This window comes from Numenius arquata, chromosome 8 (genome assembly GCF_964106895.1).
Source record: "Numenius arquata chromosome 8, bNumArq3.hap1.1, whole genome shotgun sequence".
In the NCBI taxonomy this organism is placed as follows: domain Eukaryota; kingdom Metazoa; phylum Chordata; class Aves; order Charadriiformes; family Scolopacidae; genus Numenius; species Numenius arquata.
The window spans coordinates 34,092,494-34,115,434 of record NC_133583.1 but is presented as its reverse complement, the minus strand read 5'-3'; the positions used below and the strand labels follow the sequence as shown (position 1 = coordinate 34,115,434).

Here is a 22,941-nt window from a genome sequence, read left to right as displayed (position 1 = left end):
GGAAAAATATGAGGCAAACACTACAAACACAATTCTAATTAATTAGGGAGGCAGAGGAATCTCATTTGTTCTCCATTCAGCAGTATTTAAACCCAAACAAACAATAGAATGACTCCCAAGATCACAGACAGGCAAGATTTTCCACTGGAGAAAGTGAAAAGCTATGACGCTTTTGTGATTTACACCAGTTGAAGCTGGTCACAAGGTACAGAAGTCATGAATGTTTTGGTAAGCCTAGGTGACTGCCAAACAAAACAAAAATAGGATCAGGAGATGATTATTCAGCCATACAGAAGAACTAGATGACTAATCATGGAGCTGTTTCACCCCGTGAGTGGCTAGAAGGACACTAACCTTTCATCCCATGGTTACGCAACAGCAAAGAAGCAGATAAATCAAAGGCATCAAGATCTTTGTTCACTAAACATAGTGGAAATACCAGAACTGCATTCCCAGTTATGAAAATGCTCAGCTAGATAGAGTTTAACAGAAGCATCTGCAGAATAGCACGTTTTCTTACCTCTGCTCCGTGTTAAACAATGCAAAGATATGTTTGCTAGACATGAAGCTCTTTTCAACATCTCGCACTTTCAAGTTGTCCAAAGGAAGCATATACTTCTTCTCTTTTTCCTAGAAAAAAAAACAGATTAAAACAACACTATATGAGAAGTCTCAAAGAAGCCTGATCTCAGCAAGCTCTGTTTAGCTGGTAATGCCTTCAGTATATTTATCATAAGAGAATTTCCAAAATTTAAATGTCTGCTTATCTTTCACAGACATACCTGCAACAGAAATGAAACCTCAATTCTACTTCTGGTTCTCCTGACCCTTTTAAAACATTTCCATACAAAAATTCCATCTCAAACACATAAGTATACACATTTGTTACTTTTCATTCCTCTGAATTATAAAAAAAGGTCAGAAGTAACTAAACCAAAAGTATCTAATCAATACAGAAATCTTCTACCATGTCTGCGTAGCAACTGGAGTAACCTGTGACATAAAATTCGTCTCTATCTAGAATTACCATTACTAATTATTTAGGGGTGGCATTTGATGATGCCAGGGATATATTTTCATTCCTCCAGTGGAAAATACAAGAATCATACAAATCAATCAAAATCATACCATCATCAAGGTTTTATATATACCATACACAAACAAAACCAGACTGTAATCTAAGCAGCTTGTTCTCCAAACAGCACAAATGATCTATTCACTCTTGCTGTAGCAAACTCCTTTTCAATTTTCATCACAACTCTCATTTACAGCACATTCCCATTCACAGCACAATCACTATAATTTCATCCGTTCTAGGTTTCTTGCTTCCCATCACTCCAAATTACGGACTAGTAACACTCTTAAGCTACTTTATGATGTTAGAACAAAAAAGCCCTAAGACTGTTAGCTGTTCCCATTGTGTTAAACTTCCCCGACATCCTCGTACTGATGGATAAACTAGGGGAAAACTCTCCATTTTGTTCTGCAAATACACCTGATACCAAGCAGAAGTGATCCAAAGACAAGAGGGGCAACACTTGCATCCTCATACTCTCATTTTTGTTTTGCACACCACATTAAAATTGCTGACAAGGGTACTAACACAGTACAGAGTTTAACAGCTTTCAAAGGCCATTAAGGTACTGTTAAGGCAGACGCCATTATCACGGCAACAATGGAGTGGGGAGAGGATTTATGCCCTGGAATTTGTGCAATACACATCTCCCAGAAGAAATACACAAAAGTAACTTTCACTGCACAAAACTGGGAGAAGCCCTAGATAGACTGAGATGTGTGTACTGTGAGGGCAGATGCAATTCAACTTGGCTAAGCCTCAGCCGATTGCAAAACTAAACTGGATGAGAACGTACCTAAGAGTGAAACTATAAAAATTACAGTGATGTGTCCAACAATGGCTCACTTTCCTAGACAGCTTCATAACAGGTCTCAGTAGAAGAAAAAGCATATTTCAAAGGCCCCTCTGGAAAAGCATGGTTTCTACTGTCTTGTTTTGTTGAATACAAAGTTATCAAATCCAGGGTGGAAGTATTAGATAAAAAGTATCTGATGGATTTTCAAACTGCCTCTAGCTTAGCCATTCTAGAAATTATTACCCACAAAAGATCATACATATGTATATTCTTCACTCTCTTGTCTAACAACAATTCTGATGAAGGAGTCTAGTTCTGTGCTAGTCTATAGCTGTTTATCACAGTTTATATCTATATTCTGCTTCCAGGGAATACATAGTCTCTGAACCTTTGGGGTTCTCCCTGAAGGGAGAATTTGCTGTCATCCATTCAGTAAGTATTACCACTGGGATAAATAAAAGTAAATTCATAATTTACCAGTAAAAAAAAAAGCAAATAAATAATAGTAAAATAAATTAAAGAAAGAATGTATAGATCAGATATTTATGTATAAAAATTAGACGTTCACTGTCCTCTAATACTGATTTTTATTGATATGATCTGGTTTGATACCATAAACTTATGTCCTACATAGTTCTGGTAGCATTTAAAAGGTAACAATGTGTTAGCTTTGCTGCTATAACAAAGTGAGACACAATTGAAAAAAATCCTAGCATATAAATTCAGAACACATATCGAACTTTGTATTAAAAGCATATCACTTTTTTCAGTTGAAAGTTGGACTGCATGGTAATGTAAGATACTAGGTTTCCTATTTCAAACATTTAGGACAGGTTATATAAAAAGTAGTCTTTTGGGCAGAAATATCAATGTTACTTATTTCTAAGTTACTAAGAAAAAAAACCTAATTATCTTAATTTTTATTCTTTAAAACTTATCTTTCACTATTAAAGGATATGCTTACAGTGATTTACTATTCAATTACCAGAAATTTAAGAAGTTTCTGATGAAGTGTTTGTTCTGACATACACTATCTGCTGACAAACCAAGGAACCACAGATGAGTAAAAATAGAAACTGATGAAAAAACTATACCAAGAATCTGATTGTCTAAACAAAAATTCCACAAGCAGGAAAGTTTTATAAATGTTTGATGCCAAACTGTGAGAAAGTGTTTCTTCTGCAGCCACAAGGAAAAAGGAAATGCCTACTGAAGGCTAAGAAGTGGTTGGTATTTATTTACATGGCCTCCTACCCACATGCTGAGACAGAGCAGTTTCCAAGAAAGGGAAATCATAGGGTGCCTATGCTTGAAGAGAACACAGACAGCATGTCACAGATGGGAGATCAGACCTAAATACTGCTTACTTCCAGGAGAAAGGTATTACTGCAACATCAAAGCATGGCAGCAAAACCCAGAGCAACTCTTTTTTTTTCTTTTTTCCCCAAACAAAGAGGGGGAAAAAATATATATAAATGGAGCATGAGCTAATTCACTAGCAGATGAACCCAACATCATTTCAGCCTTAGATCAATTAATGTTATGGTGTTACTCTTCACTCAACTCCTGCTTAGACTTTGGCTGACCCGGCAGATGCTAAGGCCCACTGTGTGGTGGGACTCGCGCCATTCGGTCAAAGGAGAGCAGCACCTGGGCAGGCCAGGCGGCCAGCCGAAGGGCCACTATCCATGGGTTACCACCTGCAGATTGCTGTCTCCGGCAGCCATTACCCGTTGTCTGGCAGACTCATCAGAATCTGCTAACTTACAGAAATGGCAAAGACCAAACCTCCAAGCTGGAAGGTATGAAACATCACCTTACCCAAAAAGCTTTTGAAGAGGATCCAACAGCAGCCGGACTGCTGAGGGTTTTGTGCTGCCCAGTGTGACACAAGGGACCATGCACCGTGAGGAAGGAGGAAGGATGAGTGCTCTCACCCTCAGCTAGGTACCTCACGTTATTTTCTTTTGTTCATAGGCGCACAAGATTAAGGTTCTAAGTTATGAAATCTTATCACTTGAATGGCAAATAAGTGAATTAACGCGATAGCCTAGTCTGGGCAAAAGGGGATTGAGCCTCTGTATGAAATAGTTTAAACCACAAAGTATGTTGTCCTGTAAATTTGAAAGATCCGAACAGACCTTGACATATGGACGGGCAAAAAAAGCTCTAGCTATCTGTGCATGTTTCCCACCCTGAGAGGCTGACAGCCTAAGAAACAGGGAATGTATGAAGCCTGGGAGGAATGGGGCTAGGCACACTTCTATGAGTGACGACATGCACATAACTGTGGGTCCAGTTTGTCCCCCTCAGCATTTGTTCTTTTTTATTTATAGATTTTTATTTTTATAATGGGGCAGAGAACTGAAGCGTGACATGAGGGGAAAAACCAGCACATGCTGATCTCATGTACAGACTTTGCCTCTTGTTTTCCTACACGGAGTACAGGAGAAGAAGGAAAAAGTGGGAGGTAGCATGGCCCATTCCTGTCTCTGTTACATGAAAAAAAAAAAAAAAAAAATACCCATAGTGCACCTTAGAAAAACAAACCAACCTGCTAGCCTGGGGAACCTTCCCACCCTTGAGACGATGTTTCACCACTCGTGGGCATAAGTAGCACTCACATCCTTAATGGACTAGTTCTGTTCTCTGACAGGCGAGTAAGCTGCCAGGAACTGACAGCATGATGTAAATATGCCATATTACAACTGCCCCTTCCTTCTCCAGTGTTTAAATGTACTAAAAATAAATACTGCTGAAGTCCAAAATGGCACAAGGGATGCAAAAAATACAACAGCATCTCCCTTCCCCCAGCAAGGTCTCAGCCAGCACTTCCAAGCTAATGAACTTCATTTTCAGCCAGGGGCAGAAATCATTCTCTGCTTTTGGAAGTTCGTAGGCTCTGTCAGAACAGCAGCAGAAGAAACCCTGGGCACAATGTCAGCTAACTGGATTATAAGAATTCCTTTGCTTCAAAGGAAAGAGATTCTTAAATATACTTCAACTTCTTCCAGTTATCAAAGATGATTCTCATTTTTATTTGTCACTTCAAGACGGCTACTGTGCAACAGCAGCATGCGGGACAAACCCTACTCCTCATCTCATAACCTGAGGAACAGAAGCAAAATTCATGCAGGACAATATAAATTTATGATGTTCAAATACTGAAAGGTAGGTCTGAGCCTGAGCATTGGCCTAATCACACTTTCAGTTACGTCACAGGGAATTAAGCCATTTTGCTCACCACTTTGTAACGCTTTTTAGAACACCAGTTGCCAACTGGGGCTTCACGACACCAACCAAACCCTGTCTATGCCGACTGTGGGGACCACAAGCCCAAAGGAGTCAAGCTCCCAACTGGAAGTGCAGACCACACTGGAAAACTTGGAACAAAGGCTGGTTTACAGCAGGATTCATTCTGTGCATCATTTGTACTGAAAGTACAACTCTCAAAAGTAATTACTGCCCACTGATAGCAAATATAGGTATCCATGAAACACCTCTCCCATTAGTATCAAGCATTAACAAGTAATAGGCATTAATGAGGCAAAATAGTGAACTAGTTTAAAATCATAATCTGAGGAAGGACAGCTTTGAATTAAAGCTTGAGAACAGCAGATAATAAGGTTGACATTTCTGCCTCTGAACCAGATTTCCAGACCAGCACTGTACTATATTTGTTTCCATGCAACTCAGCCCTAATACTTACCTGACTCACGGGCATAGGGCTGGACCTTTGGTTTTTTGTGAGCAGCTAGTCATGGCACCACGTGATGAGGGTAACCTGCAGTCAGGGTGCTAAAACGTGTAGGTGGAACACCAAAGCCAAGCAGCTACTTGGCAAAGCAGTTAAGCAGCAGAGGCAGAAAATAATACCAAAATGAAGATGCTCTACAGTACTATACTTGTTTAGACGGCTGGATCCCTATTCCCATTTTACAGACAGGAACAGACACAAGAAGCAGTGGCTGGTGAACCAGATGAGCCAGTGATCTATATTAAAGAGACATAAAAATAGAAAGTGTAAGAAAAAGCTGATGGTGGGGTGAAACTATGCCTGTTTACTCCTAGAAAGTAAAGGCTCAGACTTGCTTACACCTCGAAGCTGCTGTCACTGCCAGTGCAGAATAGCCTACTCTATGGCATCTGATGAAAATGCAAACTATTAAGATGCCTCATAGCAACTTTCATAGTATCTAAATAAACATCCAAGAGTTAACCATATTCTAACTTTAAATATACCCAAGAGAATTTTACTGTGTTTCTATTTCAGTTTATTTTTCTCTCAGTTTAGAAAGCTGCACAGCATCTTCACAATGGTCTCTGCTTTACCACCCTTGGCTTTAATGCATCCTCTGAAAAATGAAGCATGAGATACTTTCATATTACTGCAAACTTTTGAAGAAAAACAAGGCAAGTTATTTTATTACAGACAACTTAGCAATGTGAGATTCAAGCTTGAACATGCTCCTGGGTACAGCTCTAGAAAACATAATTCTAAACTGCCTATAAAATGAAGAAGGAGCTGCTTTAACAGAAAAACAATGCATACATAAACATTTGAACATTTTTATGAAAAGCATAGCAAAAGAATACTTAATAAGTTGCAGATGACAGGACCATATTTCTTCAACCTATGCACCTCTCTCTCCAATCTTCTACCATCAAATCCTACATGGTTTTAGCTATTGATAATAAAGGCTTGAAGCTAAGCACTTTTCCAATAGTTTCTTTTCTTTGACTACTGAAACCAGATTCAAACCACCGTAGATCTTGATTCTTCAATAAAGCCAGCCACGTGGGCATCAAGAAGCACTCTCATATGTACAAATGACTCCCTGTGTGCTCAAGTGAAAGTTTTCAGACAAAATCTTTAGGCAGAAAATGAAAAATAGTTTGATTATCTCACTCACTGAGTCTCCTCCATAGGCAGGTGGATTATACCTCCATGATGCACTACCATTTCCCTTCCCGCTCTGCTCTCAGCATGTGCCAGGAGAACTCTGTAGCTGCGCTACACCCCAATGGATGTACATTACCTAGAGAGCAGTTTTATTACCTGTATCTATATGGACAAGAATAATCCGGTATGACAGAGAACTGTCATATACACATATAGGCTTGTATATATATAGAATTAAATATTGACAATGAAACAGAAGAACCATTATGCAATGTATAACAGAAACAATTCTAGGAAAATGCTAGAGAAAAAAAACGTAAGCTCCAAATTGAAAATCTCAATACAAAAACATGACAACAGCTTAGGGTGGTAAGTCAGACTATTAGAAGAAAGGAACACATGGCACAGAGCATAAACACCAAATGTTATATTCCCTCAGCATTACAAGATTTTACCCTCTGCTGTGGTGGAGGATAGCGAGTTCCTTATACAATTCAATCCTGAAAATGCCAAACCTGAAACTGCAGCTGAAAAAGGAAGAGCTGATGATAGAATCAAGCTATTTCAAGTTAGAGCTAGTAAGTTTTTTAATTTTGCATGTTTAATATCTTTTCTAGGCAATTACAAGCACTCCCAGCACTTCCAATTTTAAGGCAGTCATTCCTAAACTTTTCTTTACACATCTCCTTGTTTTTCCCAGTCTTTTGGTACCTTTTCTCACAACATATTATTAAAAATAATCAAGAGGTGTGTTACATCTCTGTTGTTTCTTCTGAATTCAGCTATAGGATTAAACCTGATGACAATATTAAATCAGTCCTTGGCCTTGTCATTCATTTTACAGTGTTATTCATTTCCCACAGTGTTTTTCTCTCATAAGAACTGGTATTATATTTGTTTCTGTACTTTCTTTCTGCACAAACTTCTTCAGGAATAGAGCGACAAGTTTTCACAACTCCGCATTTTAAATATTTCGTCCTTTCAAGAAATGGTCACTGGTGTCTTTCTTGAAAGGAGTTTATTATCCTGCTACATTTCAAGACTTCACAGAAGGACGCCAATATAGGATCTCCCTACATCACTATTTTGCAGCACAACTATCCAACTTTAATTGAGGTTTTACAGGGAGAAGAAGCTGCAGGCTTGCATTCAAGCAGCACGCACCAGAGTAAAACCTCACAGCCCACCTGCTCAGAGTTGGGCAGCCCTGAATCGCTCCTTCTCCATGCCTGGAAGAGAAGATGGGCACAGCACACAACAATGAACCACCAGAATCCTTGAGGAATGCTGTGCTGAGGAACCGAACCATCCTTAAGTGGGACCTAACAAGCCTGCCACACCAAGGTAACTCCATGTGGTTGCTGCCTGCACAGCAGTCCCCACATCATGGTACTCAGCTTAACAACTTTCCCATTGTCCATCTCTCATTTCCCTCAATAATGAGCAGTGGCTGAGCGGGCATCTCGTCGTATTAGTGCAGACCCTGAATGGCTGGATTTAAAAATAAAATAAAGTAAAATGAATTTCCAGTTATTTCACTGGTATTCCCTGTGCCTTTCCTTAATCAGTGCATCAAACAGAAGTGTAATAGTTCCTGGAATACAGAATAAATTCAACATGATTTAAGATTGCCCCTCTTCAAAAGAGGTGTTTATTTTCACAGGTGGAAGGGCAGGTCTTTCACTGTTCTGTGCTGTGGGGATGTGCTGTCAGTAAAAGGATCAATCTGAGAAAGGGCCTGATGAAGAGGAAATCTCTGTTTAGCTCCTATTAGTTAGGATCTTGAAAGGTCATTTTGAATTTGGGAAATCTTGTCTGGGAAAGAAGCCAGCAATTCCTCTGAACTGAAGTGGTGCTGGCATTTAAAATTGAGAGAAAGCCCTGACTGATGAACCAGTTGACAGTCTGGAAAAATTCTGCTGGATGTGTCTAGTGGCTGCTCTGAAGGTAGAGGGGGAAAAAAGGTATCCTTTGACCTTTTTATCCTTTGTAATGAAGCCTGCTTATGACAGCTTGTTTTTCTCTACTGGTACTCAAGTTTTTATTTTTCAGTCTTCACCTACTGCGGATCATCCAACAATCACATTGGTTTGTAGGAGTGATAGTGCAGGATGAAGGGCTTTGTTGCAGCATGTCTGGGTTGGCAGAGGATGCAGAGTGACAAAGACATACCAGTTCCTGGGAGATTTGGCTTTTCATTTGGGTACAACTTTCCGCTCACACAGTTTACAACTTTGCTTATTACATATATATAATGTGTGTGTGTATAAAAATACTTTTACATATATATATATACACACACATACACTTTTTGGTGGCGGATTTTTTTTCTTTAAAGGAAAAAGATAATTCCTGAGACCTATTCTCTTTGAATAGAAAGCTCAGATTTCAGTGTTGAGAAGGTGATGGTCTGGGTGGACAAACCTCTCAAGTTCTAATGACCTCTTGCATTAGAAATACTAAATTAAGACTGAAAAAACCCAATAAATTTAACTGTGTTTTCAGCTTTCTGGGCTCCCTTAAACTGCACCAAAAAAAAGCAAGCCTCACATTTAGAAGCCTCCTGCAATTCCTTGGTAGCTACATGAAGAAGATACACCACCCTTGTTTTCTGCTGGAAAGGCATTTCTTAGAACTCTTCTAGCTTTTGAATGCAATTCAGTTTCTATAAAATGAATCCTAGAAAAGTTTAAAATTAGGAAGCCACAAGATACTTTTCTTTGTGTACCAACTGAAGTACCTGGAGAAACACTAGACCCTTTGTGTGTGCGCATGCGTGTGTGGGGAGGAAAAAAATCCTTCTTACTAAAATCAAAATTATAAATATGCAGTTACATAATTCTGTAAAAAACGTTAAGCAGGATTTTCCTGAGGCGACACATCTGTCTCTGCAAGACTCCTGAACATGCAACAAAATACACATACACACAAAAATTAGTTCATGGCATTTATGCTGCCCTACTTGCTTGTTATCATTAAAAGCTTTCAGACAGTAATCAATTTCACTGTGGTAGAGATTACTGCAAAATGCATTAAGAAGTTCACGCCTGTGGCAATGGTCACCAAAAATATTTTGGAAAGGATCCCAGAAGTATAAGACTTTTTCCAGACATCCGAGAGAAACTCTGCTATGACAGAGCTTCTGGTGTCAAGGCTTCTCCCCCAACACCCCTCCTTTTTTTTTTTTTAATAGCATTTTTTGAAAGGTACATTTCAGATTTTTTTTTCCTTTCTTTTTTAAAAATTTTTTTAAGCAAGCCAAGATACTTGGATCATGGAAAACATTAACTTCTGAGACAACTGTCTGAAGATATCTCCTTCCGTCGTCTACATTAATATGTATAAATACACTCTGGCTTCTTAATTTCATCAAAGAAAAACTGTTATAATAAAAGAGTGAGAAAACCACCTGCTTACTTTATCATAACAACATTTCTGTTTTTTTTGTAAAATAAGTAGCCCTGGGGATGTTCCTGTATTAAATAACCAAAGGAACTTGAATACACCATAATAATCAAGTACAATTTCTACTTTGTATGAAGAACATTACCTTCAAATGCTAAGTGACATCAAGTCTTCAAGGGAGTGGGTTTTGAAATGTGTCTCAGATTTTGATAAAAGATATCCTAAAATAATTACGGTGATGTGCAGGAAAACCCCCTCTGTCCTTGGAAATTAATAGCTATTAGGTTGAAGCCCGCTTAGAAACATTAATCAGGAAGAGTGTTTCCATGAAACTGTCCCAGACTGAAACACTCCTGGAAGCTCATAGCCAAAGTTGTTCCTCAAACTAGCCTTAAGTTGTCTTGGGCTGTAACCCTCTAAAGACAGAGATAGCTTCTCAATGTACATCATCTGCCCCAATAGGTACTTGAACATGAGCGGAGATTGTAGACTTTATTAACTGATCTCAGAAAAAGGAACCTGCCAAGGATAGGCATGGGAACTTGGGAGAAAAATGTTAATCAAACATCCAAGACATCATGAAACTATTACTTCTTAGAAGCAATTAAGAGCTATTAGAGGACAGCAGCAAAAGATGCAATATCAAAGCATTCTTTAAAGCTACTGTCATTAAAAATGTGACAGCAAGGTCCTAAGCAGTGTCAGTCTACTACTGACTCCTACCACTAGGATGTACATGTGAAGGGAAGTGTGTGTAGTAGAGCTGGCAAACATGGTGTTTTTCAGTCTGCAGGTGCTGCATATTAAATAAAAATGTTCAAGCACCATCCACCCACAACAAGCTCTTCCCTGATAACAGCATGTCGGCTTTTCACATGTGAATGCGTGTACCATGAAGGATACTCGACACACAGCTAGTTATTTTGATGGTGCCACTCAGCTGTTCACTTGCAGCAGTATAAAGAAAACAGAGGTCCTGTTCTAGTACCACCCTAAGGGAAAAGTACATCAAGCTTACAACGTACCTTAACAACACACAACTGAAACATAGGGACAAAGTCTGCTGCCTTGGCCACAAGCTCCCTTTAAATGTCATGGCAGATGGTGAACTCAGAGGTCAGCAGGAAGTACCACAGTTTGGGGAAGCTTAGAGCAGCACCTCTGGATGGGAAGAGACATCCTCAAACAGAAATATCCACTACTGATCAAGTGTCATCACTGCCCTCTTTTGTGATGGCAGAAATTGATTAATTTCTTGACAGATCACCTTTGTCAGTTCCATACATGCTCACCTTTATGTCCTTGCTGAATCAGTGTGACAGGATAACATCAATACACCAAAGTCTTAGAGACTGTCAAGTGCTTGGCACCAAAGGCAGTTCTCCTGCAGACCCAGAGCAGGCAATGCTTATGTCCAGTATCAGATTATCCAAACCTATGTTTCACATCCGGGTGGAACAGAGCACCCAGCTAAAAAACAGGCGAGTGAAACACTCTGCAAGCATAAACGTAGAGAAAACTTTCAGCCATGTGGCATTAGTTTCTCTACATTGGAGGCGACAGCTAGAGGCTTCTGCTAAGAGACAGATCGTGCACTGCCGCAACCAAGACCTACGAACAAAGCAGGACTGCCACTGTGCAGTGCGAGAGGCACTGGAGGGAAGTGGGGTGCTGAAGTCAGGAGACAACATCTGCGATGCTTCTGGCTGCCAGATTAATTTCCACCAAAGCAGCCATAAAGGTTCAGTCAACCAGAGAATCCATCATCATCGCTGTAAGCAATGAGCACAGAAACTGGGCAATGAGTGTATCTCTCAAGAGCATCAGCACCTGGGAGGAGGTGGCATTTCCTTGGCTTCTTGCATGGTGGATGAGGTCTTCAGTAACTCCCAGATTAAGAATCTTGCAGTTACGTTCTTTTGCTATTGCAAAATAACATCCTCACTAATAATTAAAAAATATTTTTAATTGTTTTTTTTTTACTTTTCTTTGCATCTCTTCCAATCCAAACTAACATCAAACCTTGCCTTTTCTTGCTATGACATTTTAAAATATGTCATTTCTCCTCTGTATAAAATAACATCATCTTTAAAGAATTCCAGTTCTCCTTTGCCTGTATTTCTGCAACCAAGCATTATTCTGATTCATATCTAACACCCTCTTTTATTCCATGCTTAGAGAGGAAAATACACATTGAATATACCATTGTGTAGACCAGAAGTTGAGTTAAGATGACAAACACCTGCATTGCCTTAATCATCTCCATTAAGATACTGTCAGTTGGACTCCCCAAGAACATAATTAGGGAAGAAGCTCTTTCCTAAGAAAAAAACCAACTCTAACCAATAATCAATATAGCTGTAAGAACTATCTTCATCATGCTCTAAAAATCTGCAAATAGCAGCATGGATAGCTATTGTTGGTGAAGTGATATTATGAAAATAAGATTTTAAAGAGTCAATAAACAAGATGTCAATTTTTGCTGCAGCAGAACTGTCTATATGTGCTTAACCCCAGCTGTTTCAAATAACCTATGAAACATATGATGTCTTAGAAAGTCTCCAGGAGTTTCGGAAATATAAACAAACAATGACAATGCAAGAGGTAATGACATTATTGCAAACACAGAAAAGACAACAAAAAAGGCATATTGAAATCTGAAAGTTGAAACGCCTGCAAAAACTTGGATTTTTTTGTTACAGTATACAGTTGTATTACAGAGTAAAGAATCACTCCAAAGTACGTACACTAATTCTACATAACATTGACATACGGCACTGAATTCCCAGACAGTCAGTCAAAGTTCTGGGCAGGAAACCAAATTCCATGATTTTTTTTTTTTTTCTTTAAACACTATGTCAAAACACTCCTATTACTCGTTACTTCTGCTTTGAAAGATATACTCCATTACTCCTTAATGTCGTTAGTTTTTACAGATACTGCACCCAATAAGAAACTGCTGCTGGAAAAAATGAATTACAACTGTTTTCTAGCACTGACATATTGAGACTGTTTCAACGTGAAAGAGGCACAGTGACAACAAAAATCCATGTAAGAAGATAACTAATTTACCAATATAGGTACAAACTTGAATTTCAGCAAGGAATCTGTAATAGTGAAACAAACTATCAAGTACTAAACCCCCCAAGTTTATAATTTTCCACATATAAATTCATTCTAAGACCAATTCCAAAAACTAAATTCATGCAACCAAGCCTTACTGGTGGAAAGCATCTTATTATTAGTCAGTGAACTAATTTCACACACAGTGACTCCTAATATAATCTTGTTACGTGTTCTAAAGTAATAAGGAATAACATTTTAGACAAATGTTTTTTCTACTCATTTTGTTTTCAAGACACTCAAAGATACAAAGCAGGGAGAACAGCTTATTGCAAAGTTGTCCACGGAATAACAATAAAAAAAATACAACACAAAACAAATAAAACCTTTCATTAAGTCCTTCCTCTGCCCCCCAAAACTCTCAACATTGAAATAAAAGTTCATTAAAAATATTCCAAGTCTGCCTAAGAGCTACATACACAACATATCAAGCAATTTGATTTTCTGTAATCCATTTTTTTACATTTGCATTACCCAAACTGTATGTATATTTTAATTATTTGCTCAATTCATTCATTTTGCTGAAATAACATTCTATTCCCTTTTGAGAATATTCCCAAGGTTATAAAAACTAGATTGTCTAGCAGTTTAAATTTGTTTTAAATGTCTAATTATATATTACACCGAAATAGATTGAAATAATGATGGGTTTATACTAATACATTACCAAACTATATAATTACTAGTAAGTCCTAGAAAAAAAGTACATGGCAATAGACAAGGCTAAATGCATGTATATTTGAATAAAATACGTTACAGACTACTGCCATTACTAAAAAAAAAAAATATTCCTACCAAACCCAAGTGTTATAAGCCTGGAAAAATTACAGTTAAAAGAAATTCACATTCCCTAATGGAAACAGAATGCCTCAAATACATTTCAATCTACCCTGAAATTGCACTTTAGAAATGGGGAGGGGAAGAACCCAATTCAGACAGGGAAAAATACATTTTAGTTGAAGAACACAAACCCAAGATTTTTAAAGTCAAATTCATTGGGCAGTTTCACAGAGCCTTTACAGGAGAACCCCAATTCCCCTTGCTTTTCTTGTCCTGCCACATGTCCTGCCGAGGACATTTGGTGCAAAAAGTGTTTTTAAAGACAGGAACCACTAAAATGCAAAGACAACTTTGGCCACAGATTGTGTGTGGAGAGAGACCACTACTTCGAGGGACTTTTCTGTAAAGGGTCTGAAACCATATGTTGCAGTCTTCAAAAATAGACACACATCCTTCTTCAAGCTAAGTGAAGATGGGAATGCAGTGGCCTCCAATATTTTCAGCAGGCATAAACAAAATCCCAGACCCTTTCAGAACACTAGGACACAAGATCATCTCAGAGAGAAGCAACACATGATGGAATTTTTCTAATGCTCACTGAAAAGGACAAAAAGTGTATATAACAGGCGTATGCCCCTTAATCTAAAATAATTATACTCTAATTACCATTGGATTCTAAATTCTCTGATCTTAAACAACACTTCATTATTTCATTAGGATCATTTAGCACAAAAATTGACTGATGTCAGGTTCTGAGTTTCATAAAAGCACATTTCTAATTAATTTGAATTAGGCTGTACGTTCCCCACTTACTCCACAGTCTAAGAAAATCTTCATTGCCCTCACATATGCGCATCGAGACAGAAACAGCACTGCTTAAGAATCAAAAAAAGCTATTAATTACAGAAACACAACACTTGTTCCCTATTTATCCATATCCTAAAGGGGAGGTGGGGATGTGAGGGAAAAGAATCTAGTGAGGAGGATTTTAAAGCAGAGTATCTCAAAGATGAAAATGAGAACGTAGAAAGTCTTACTGATAAGTATAACATGGTGACCTGGGCAAGAGGCTGTAGAAGTGGGAGTAAGGTTAAGAAAGTGTTATGGAAGAAACTGCTGCACAGGTATCTAAAATGTTTGTGGATTGGTTTACTAATAGCACACAAAACAAACCAGAGAAGCTAGAAATCATAGAATCATAGAATCATAGAATGGCTAGAGTTGGAAAGGACCTTAAAGATCATCTAGTTCCAACCCCCCTGCCATGGGCAGGGACACCTCTCACTAGAGCAGGTTGCTTAAAGCCCCATCCAGCCTGGCCTTGAACACTTCCAGGGATGGGGCATCCACAACTTCCCTGGGCAACCTGTTCCAGTGCCTCACCACCCTCACTGTAAAGAATTTCTTCCTTATATCTAATCTAAATCTCTTCTCTTCCAATTTAAAACCATTGCCCCTTGTCCTGTCACCACTCTTCCTGACAAAGAGTCCCTCTTCAGCTCTTCTGTAGGCTCCCTTCAGGTACTGATAGGCTGTTATAAGGTCTCCCCGGAGCCTTCTCTTCTCCAGGCTGAACAACCCCAGCTCTCTCAGTCTGTCTTCATAGGAGAGGTGCTCCATCCCTCTGATCATCCTCGTGGCCCTCCGCTGGACCCGTTCCAACAGGTCCATGTCCTTTCTGTGTTGAGGACTCCAAAGCTGGACACAGTACTCCAGGAGGGGTCTCACGAGCGCAATTTTCAATACAGAATCAAAATTATTACTTAATTGATCTGACAGGGATAATCCACGTGATCTGGAAAACTGACATATCTTTATATTCTTGTTTAGGAAGTCAGACAAAAAATAATTGAAAAAGCATCATCTTTCATATCAAAAGCACACGTATTCATGTGGGATTGACACCAAACAGGGAGAGACATGTTCTGAACGTTCCTGGAGGCAACTAAGGAACAAAGATTGTCTGCATCACCATCAACAGTGATCACTATAACGATCCACGGTACAGGACGTGATGATAATGAGGCATTTTAACCATGGAAAAAGCTGACCCACTGCTTGGTTGAGCACTGCTAAGTTCAAAAACTGTCTCCCCACCCCTCATTTTTTCAGTTCTCTCAAATGCCTCAGTTTTGAACCAACAGCTTAGAACCATAATATTGAAAACTCAGTGTGTAACCTCTTATCTAAATTACATAGAATGAACAGAAAAGCAAACCTGACTTCAGAAGCCCAAGAGTTCCTTGGAACTTAGCCCTACTCTTACTCTGCTATTCACATGGCAGCTAGCATCTTTGCTGTACAAGATGACAATCTTTGTCGAAAACACAGCCTAACTCAGAGATTCTCAAACGTTTTTCTGTTTTAAGCACATTCTCTTTTTCTTTCTGCTCTACCCCAGTGCAGACAATCTTGCATACCATAAGCCTGCATCCACTAGCTCCTTCTCTCCAGAACTGCTTTTTGAAAATCCCAGCTCCCATGCTGTGCTCCTCAGGAAGGTGCTTGGAGTGGTGTGTTAGACGGAGCGTGGAGGGGGTGATTGAGACAGAGACTCTAATGACAGAACTAAAGAACTCAATTTACCAGGAATGGTGCAGCTACTTCTCAGTGCAGGGCTGAAAGGCAGCAGCACCCCGTGCTTACCCAGCATAAAAACTGCCAGTCTACAGAATAAGCTGCCAGTACAAACCAAACCTAGGGAAGAGGGGCATCTACTTTCCACCATGCAATGGCAAGTCCAGCTGAGCAGAAGACTCAATCCATAGCAGTACCTTCATCTTCCAGAGAAGAGGTCAACTTCTGGTTCTGCTCCAAAAACAAATGGGTCAAGACTCTGGGAAATAATGCACCACACCTTCCTTTATCCCCTCCTGGCTGGGTCCCAGACTAGCCCAGGAGTAACTGGTCATCTTTTCCATTTGGTAGGGTAGGGTGTTGGTCCGTCATCTCAGCGGCAAATAATTTGCAGAGAAGCATCACTTCACATGTCCTAAATGAAGGCTATAGGAACATGTGCACTATGCACAGCAGAGGGGGTCATTATGGAAGTAACAGAGAATTTCAGATTCTAAGTTTCATGTAACTTGTGCCAATAAAGTGTTGGTTATCCCCAAATTAAGCTTGGTATATAAATTATCCCTAAACTGTTAATTTTTTTCATAACCAAGGAGAAACACAACTATAAATGTCTGAAGTCCTTGTTCACATTTTGACCTCAGATGCCTAAAGGCACTTGCTCTGCTCCCACAGTGTGGAATGCCCTCCCACAAAGCACCCATGTGGAATCTTCAGAGGCTATTTTTGAAAAGCACAATAAAAAGGCATTTCTTCCTGGAGTTTCTGTTGCTGGCAGCATGGCATATTGACCACCTCCGTGGATGCCTACACTTTCCATAGTTTTTCATGCAGATAGGATTTCTTATGTTCCCAGTACAAAAATCTAACTGAAAATTTATAGTAGTCAACAATAAGCCAAAGGAGGAAGCAGGCTTCTCTTTATGTAACGATGTACCCATCTTCACAGTGAAAAAAGAAAATATTTCCACAAGGTTTACTGCAATTTATTACAGCAATTAAACTGTCCAGTGAATCTCTGTCTGTATCAACTTATTTCCAGATTCAAAACCAGATGTAAAAACCATCTTTCATTTAATTTGATTATTCTAACTTGGGTAGAGTACGTAGAAACAGATATTTTGGCAACTGGTTGCTAATGAGCTTTCCCAACTCTTTAAAGCTGTCCTTGCAATGCTTTGTCTACAGTATTTAGAAGAAAAAGCTAGTAATCAGAAAATGGTTAAAATCCTTGCTCCTCCTGCAGCAGAAAACACTACATCTCTTTTGCATAGAAAAAGGTTTTTAAACAGGCTTCATTAAGCACAGCTTCCTAAGAATACACTTTCTTGCTGGCCATTGCTTCGGTCTTTTTGTACTCCAGCTGTACAGCAAAGGGTTAGTAAATCCGTCTACACTAAAACGCCCATTGCTGTACTCCACCCATCAGGGTTTCTAACGTTACTAAAAATGTGCAGTATTTTTAACTCATTGTTGAGCACTGGCATTTAAATGTTTAGGCAACATGTACTTTTTGCCTTTCTGCATTGCATAAAGGATCTAAGCACTGTCTATAAACATTTAATTATTAAATTGAAATCTTAAAGGGAACACGTATGATATTTTATGGGTGAGAGAGTTTGCAAAGAGACATTAATTTCATGTTTCCATTTAAAACAAAATAAAAACAACATTGTATTCAGTAGTGTAAGGTTCTACCTGTTCCTCCAAGCACCCAACTACCATTCTGTATCTTTAAAATTAATTTTATAAGTTTTTGAATGTTGTTCTCTCTAACATGAACAGAAGACGAAATCAAACAAGTGACTGACTTTCGCATTTCCTCTGCGAAAGCTGATAAACAGAAGACTCTTTAAACAAAGCACATACTTAAGCTGTGACCTCTACTGATGCCAAGCATCCTTGAAACTAAGAATTCAGTGTGATTCCAGGAATCCTTTCCTATGGATGCCCCCAGCTGCACTAGAAATGAAAAACGGAAACCATGCAAGGAAAACAAAGTTTCATAAAGCCAGGGAGTGAGCCAAATGCTGCCCAACCGTCTGCTGTATTATACTGTAGTATTCCATTAGATGTAGTTCCTCTTTAGCATCTGGTATTTGCTGCTTTCACACACTGATTTAATTGAAGACAGGAATTGCTACTTTTCAAAATGCTGTCAAATACGCAATGTCAAAAGAAGATATTTTTATTCCTTAGCTTTTTCATTATGGTAACGTTTTGTTTACATCTAACAGATAAGAAAATTGCAGATTGAAGTCTGACTTTACATTGACAGTATCTCTTTACAGTGAGTTTAACAACACAATAAACAGTACAAACAGGAACTGAATCATAGCTTTTAACTCTTCATCCTATGTTTTAGTTACAAGACTATTCTTTTTTGCAAAATGTTTAAACCACTGCCCTAAATTCGCTTCTCACTTGTTAGCCAGGTAATAAAATTAAAAGGGCAGTGCAAAAGTGGGAAACCAAAGGGAAAAAATTTAAATAGGCAGATAGCACATTAGATATACTTAGAAACATGAATTAGCACATGGGATGTCTCTCATAAAAGATGATGTATCACATAAAAGCTGCTCACACTGGTGAAGGTTATAGTCTGTTTTCATGACTTTTATCAATAGCCAAGGACTGACTAGAAGTCATGTAATAACAAATAACGAAAAGACACTGTACCCAGTCCTGTAACCTATCTGCAGTGATTAGTCCCACACTATTAAATCAAACAAGAACATTCCTATTTCTACAACCCTTATTGTCAGACAATGGAGTCATTGTCATCTTTTACACTGATGCTTCTTACCATCCTCATGTCATCTCCAGTCTATCTGGCTTATTAAGTGACTCCATGGATGGGAAAATGGCAAATTTCACTTTAACAGAACACAAGCATACACCAACTCATAGTTAAACGATTTCTTTCTCTTGCTGTTTCAGTGTGTTAATTTTGTTGATGCCCCACATTCTAGTTATCAGTAAAAGAGATGTGTTCCAGCTCAGGTACCACATCCATGGAAATACTCATTTATCCCAATGGAAACTTGTCCTAACTGAAATGAAAAGTCATGGTCTCTTATTCAGGATTCCCAGAAGCCAGCTAGCTTAGTCAAAGCTCTTGCGGACAGACTGCACACACATTCGTACCAGCCCCCATCCACAGGGCACATGCAGTGCTTCACTGCACATGTGTTCTGTGGTAGATATTAGACCAGTGTTATCAGAGTTACGGGGTGTGCATTCACTACCTGCCTGGCTTTTTCCACTTGGACCTATGGAAGGTTCAGTGGAGGCAGTCAGAACATTCAGCTATTCCTGCTGAAAACATCATCAAGTTTCAGAGGCATGAGACTTCAGGAATATTCTTATTCTACTCCAATTATATATGCCAAGATGGCGATCATAACAAAATCCACCAAGCTACGGATCATAACTGATATATGTTCACTTTCTCAAGAAGAGAGGATGTTAACTTCAATGGTTATGACAACCACGTGTACAAACAGACAGCAAGGCTTGAAATACAAGTGAGCTAGTAGATGATTCAACAACTCTATCTACTGCATGGGTGGATGGTGGTCTGCACCCTCAGTACTGGCAGAGAAAGGACACTAATGCAAAAGAAAGCATTATGGCAATTCTTCCAAGAGTGTTCAAATATCAGCCTCTCATTTGCCCTTATAAAGAGAGACAGAATGAATTCAAATACCATTTCTTTAAGGATCCAACCTATGAGTAAGATAATCCCCAAATGAATGGAAAACAGGAACAAAGTAGTGCATCTACTATACAATTCCCCAATGGCAGGTTACCAACAAATCAAAAATAGCGATGCCTTTTCTCCATAGCCCAGGATAAAACTCCCTTCAAAGCTTTACATGGGAGAAAAAAAGCTTCTCCTGTGCAGAACACAGAAACCTTCGTGACAACTAACAGCCTGATGTACTAATCAGTTTTCTGATCCCCTTCCTAATAGTTTTTGCTCTGGTACATATGTTGTGCTCTGACTGCCAAGACAATAATTTGGTTGCCTCAGCTAACAGAAAATAGCTTCCAAAAATCAAGTTATTATTTAAAACTAGTGGAAGATTTAATAGGTTAGCTCACTCACCCAAGCAACTAAAACAAGCAATTAACAAAATGTTTCAGCCAAAAAACTGCTATAGTTTTTAGGTCTGTTACTTGTGGTTAATAAAAAGAGATAGCTCAGTAGAACTCAGTCATACTCTGATTACTGGTAAAAACATACATTCAAATGTATGGGTCTATGATGCAATGGGAGCAGAAGGAGGTAAGCTGGTTTGAGAAATGCAGATATTGTCAACCTAGTTCTAAACTCAAGACTAGTAACAGGACCATTATCATCACTTGCACTGTGGGAGCATCTAGAGAATATTTCAAACTGGCACTGTAAAAATACTTATAATATTTCTTGCCCTAGAGCTAGCAATCCTTTTCACCTTGACTAAAAGCCTGGGGGTCTCATCTGGCAGTCTTCCAGTGACATGCTCTTTCCCTCTGATGTTGCAGCTAGACCCCATTTCAAAGGCTGCAAAACCATATCACGTTAGGAAAATGAGCATTATTTACAAACTGGTAACTGTTTTTTAAGACTTGCCTCCATGCAGCCTCACTTAAATTAAGTACGAAGTGTCAAGCTGTGCAACTACATAACAAAACTGCATCTGCTGGGAATAAAGCAGTGCTTGGGCTAGATAATTTAATAGGCTTTAAAGTCTACTGTAAGGAAAAATTCCTCCCTCATCGCTATTACTCCAGTTTCTTCTCCCTAATCTTCAAAATCCACAAACATCAAATACCCTTTGCTAGATTGACTAATAGTGAAAAATGAATACATCATCACCTGTGTCAAGGACACAACTGAACAAAATGCAGGAAGCCCAGCCAAATTGATTTTCGTCAACGTGGTGCCATCCTGCACACGGCAACACTGAACAAAGAACGAGCACAAATCTGAACGTAGTATAGACCTGTTTCCAAGGGGCTGCACCCAGGTTAGTGAGCCCTGACTTTCAATAAGGTTATCAGCACAAGTACCTGTGTAGGTGCGATGACAGTGTTTTCGGTTCCAGAACAGCTGTTAGCTCGATCAATGAGCAGCATAATATGATACAGGCATGACCCAGCTTGCCCTTGCTCCAAGTTGAGCAAACTGTACCCAAATACACACCACCTTCGGCCTCTTTCACCAACCAGGACACTGAATGTGCAAGGCAGTCCCCAGAAATACAGCCAAGCATGAGAGACGCCTTTTGAACTCCCTCTGATTCTAAAGAACAGCAGGAGCAAGTGACTCCAACCACACTTATGTACACTATGAGTAACTTTTACAAAATATTCTATAGCTAGATCAGCTCCCAGGCACAAGAAACCATTTCATTCAGATCTGTATGGCATACTTAAAACCAACCAAACTTACACACAGCATGAGATCACTACAGAGCAGAAATACTACCATACCTGCTGGTGATGTAGCTTTGATAAATAGTTCCACGGCTCAACACTAGAGGCACCAAATCCCGCGAGTAAGAACATACAATGGACCTTGAAAAAGCATTCAATAATCACTGTGGTATGCATGAACCCATGAGAGGATCCAACAGCACTGTAGAATCTGGGCTGACTCCAAGCTGTATGCAATAATTATTAACTAGTGCTTTGGGCAGCATCTCGCAGGTTTGTTTTTTGGACATTACAACTGAAGTCAGTTCTTTTTTAAGTTACATGGGACTCGCTACTCTAACCAGGTGGTTGTGATTTGCAGGGTTTTCACAACACTTGCTGCTCTTGCTGCTTTTTTCCCCTCTACTTAAGGTTGATACCATGTTTTTCTTCTTTTTTTTTTTTTTTTTTTGTTTGCTTGTTTTCAGATTTAAGTTCAAAAGTATAAAATAACCTAGCCACTGTTTTTTGCCCGGTTTCTAATTAAAGCCATCTAAATATCACAGCCCAAAAAAAGACTGAAGGTGATCTGAATCTTTGCCAAAATTAACCAAAAAGTAGTGAAATAACGGTGGAGGTAGATGAAAACTTTACATCACTATCACTTCACCAAGACACACGCTTGTTAATAAAGAAATGCTGAAAAGAGCCTTAAAGATCTTCTGGAGGCCACTGGACCAGTGAAATAATAGATTTGAAGTTCTCTAGCTGAATGTATGATATAGAAGGTGGGGTATGCAATCAGATATCCCTTGTGAATAATGTGGTTGGAAGTGATTATATATTCTATTAAATTAAACAGCTGTGGGAAGCACAAAG

At 39.0% G+C, this 22,941-nt stretch overlaps 1 protein-coding gene across 4 annotated transcripts in view; it reads right to left on the bottom strand.

The window, feature by feature from the left end:
• The window catches only part of DNM3 (dynamin 3), a 173,916-nt gene that overhangs the window by 63,668 nt on the left and 87,307 nt on the right, over positions 1-22,941 (bottom strand). For all 4 annotated transcript variants that reach the window (XM_074152579.1, XM_074152580.1, XM_074152581.1 and 1 more), the window contains one exon: positions 521-630. In XM_074152579.1, the coding sequence (XP_074008680.1) occupies positions 521-630 (110 nt within the window). The remainder of the gene's footprint in view (positions 1-520; positions 631-22,941) is intronic.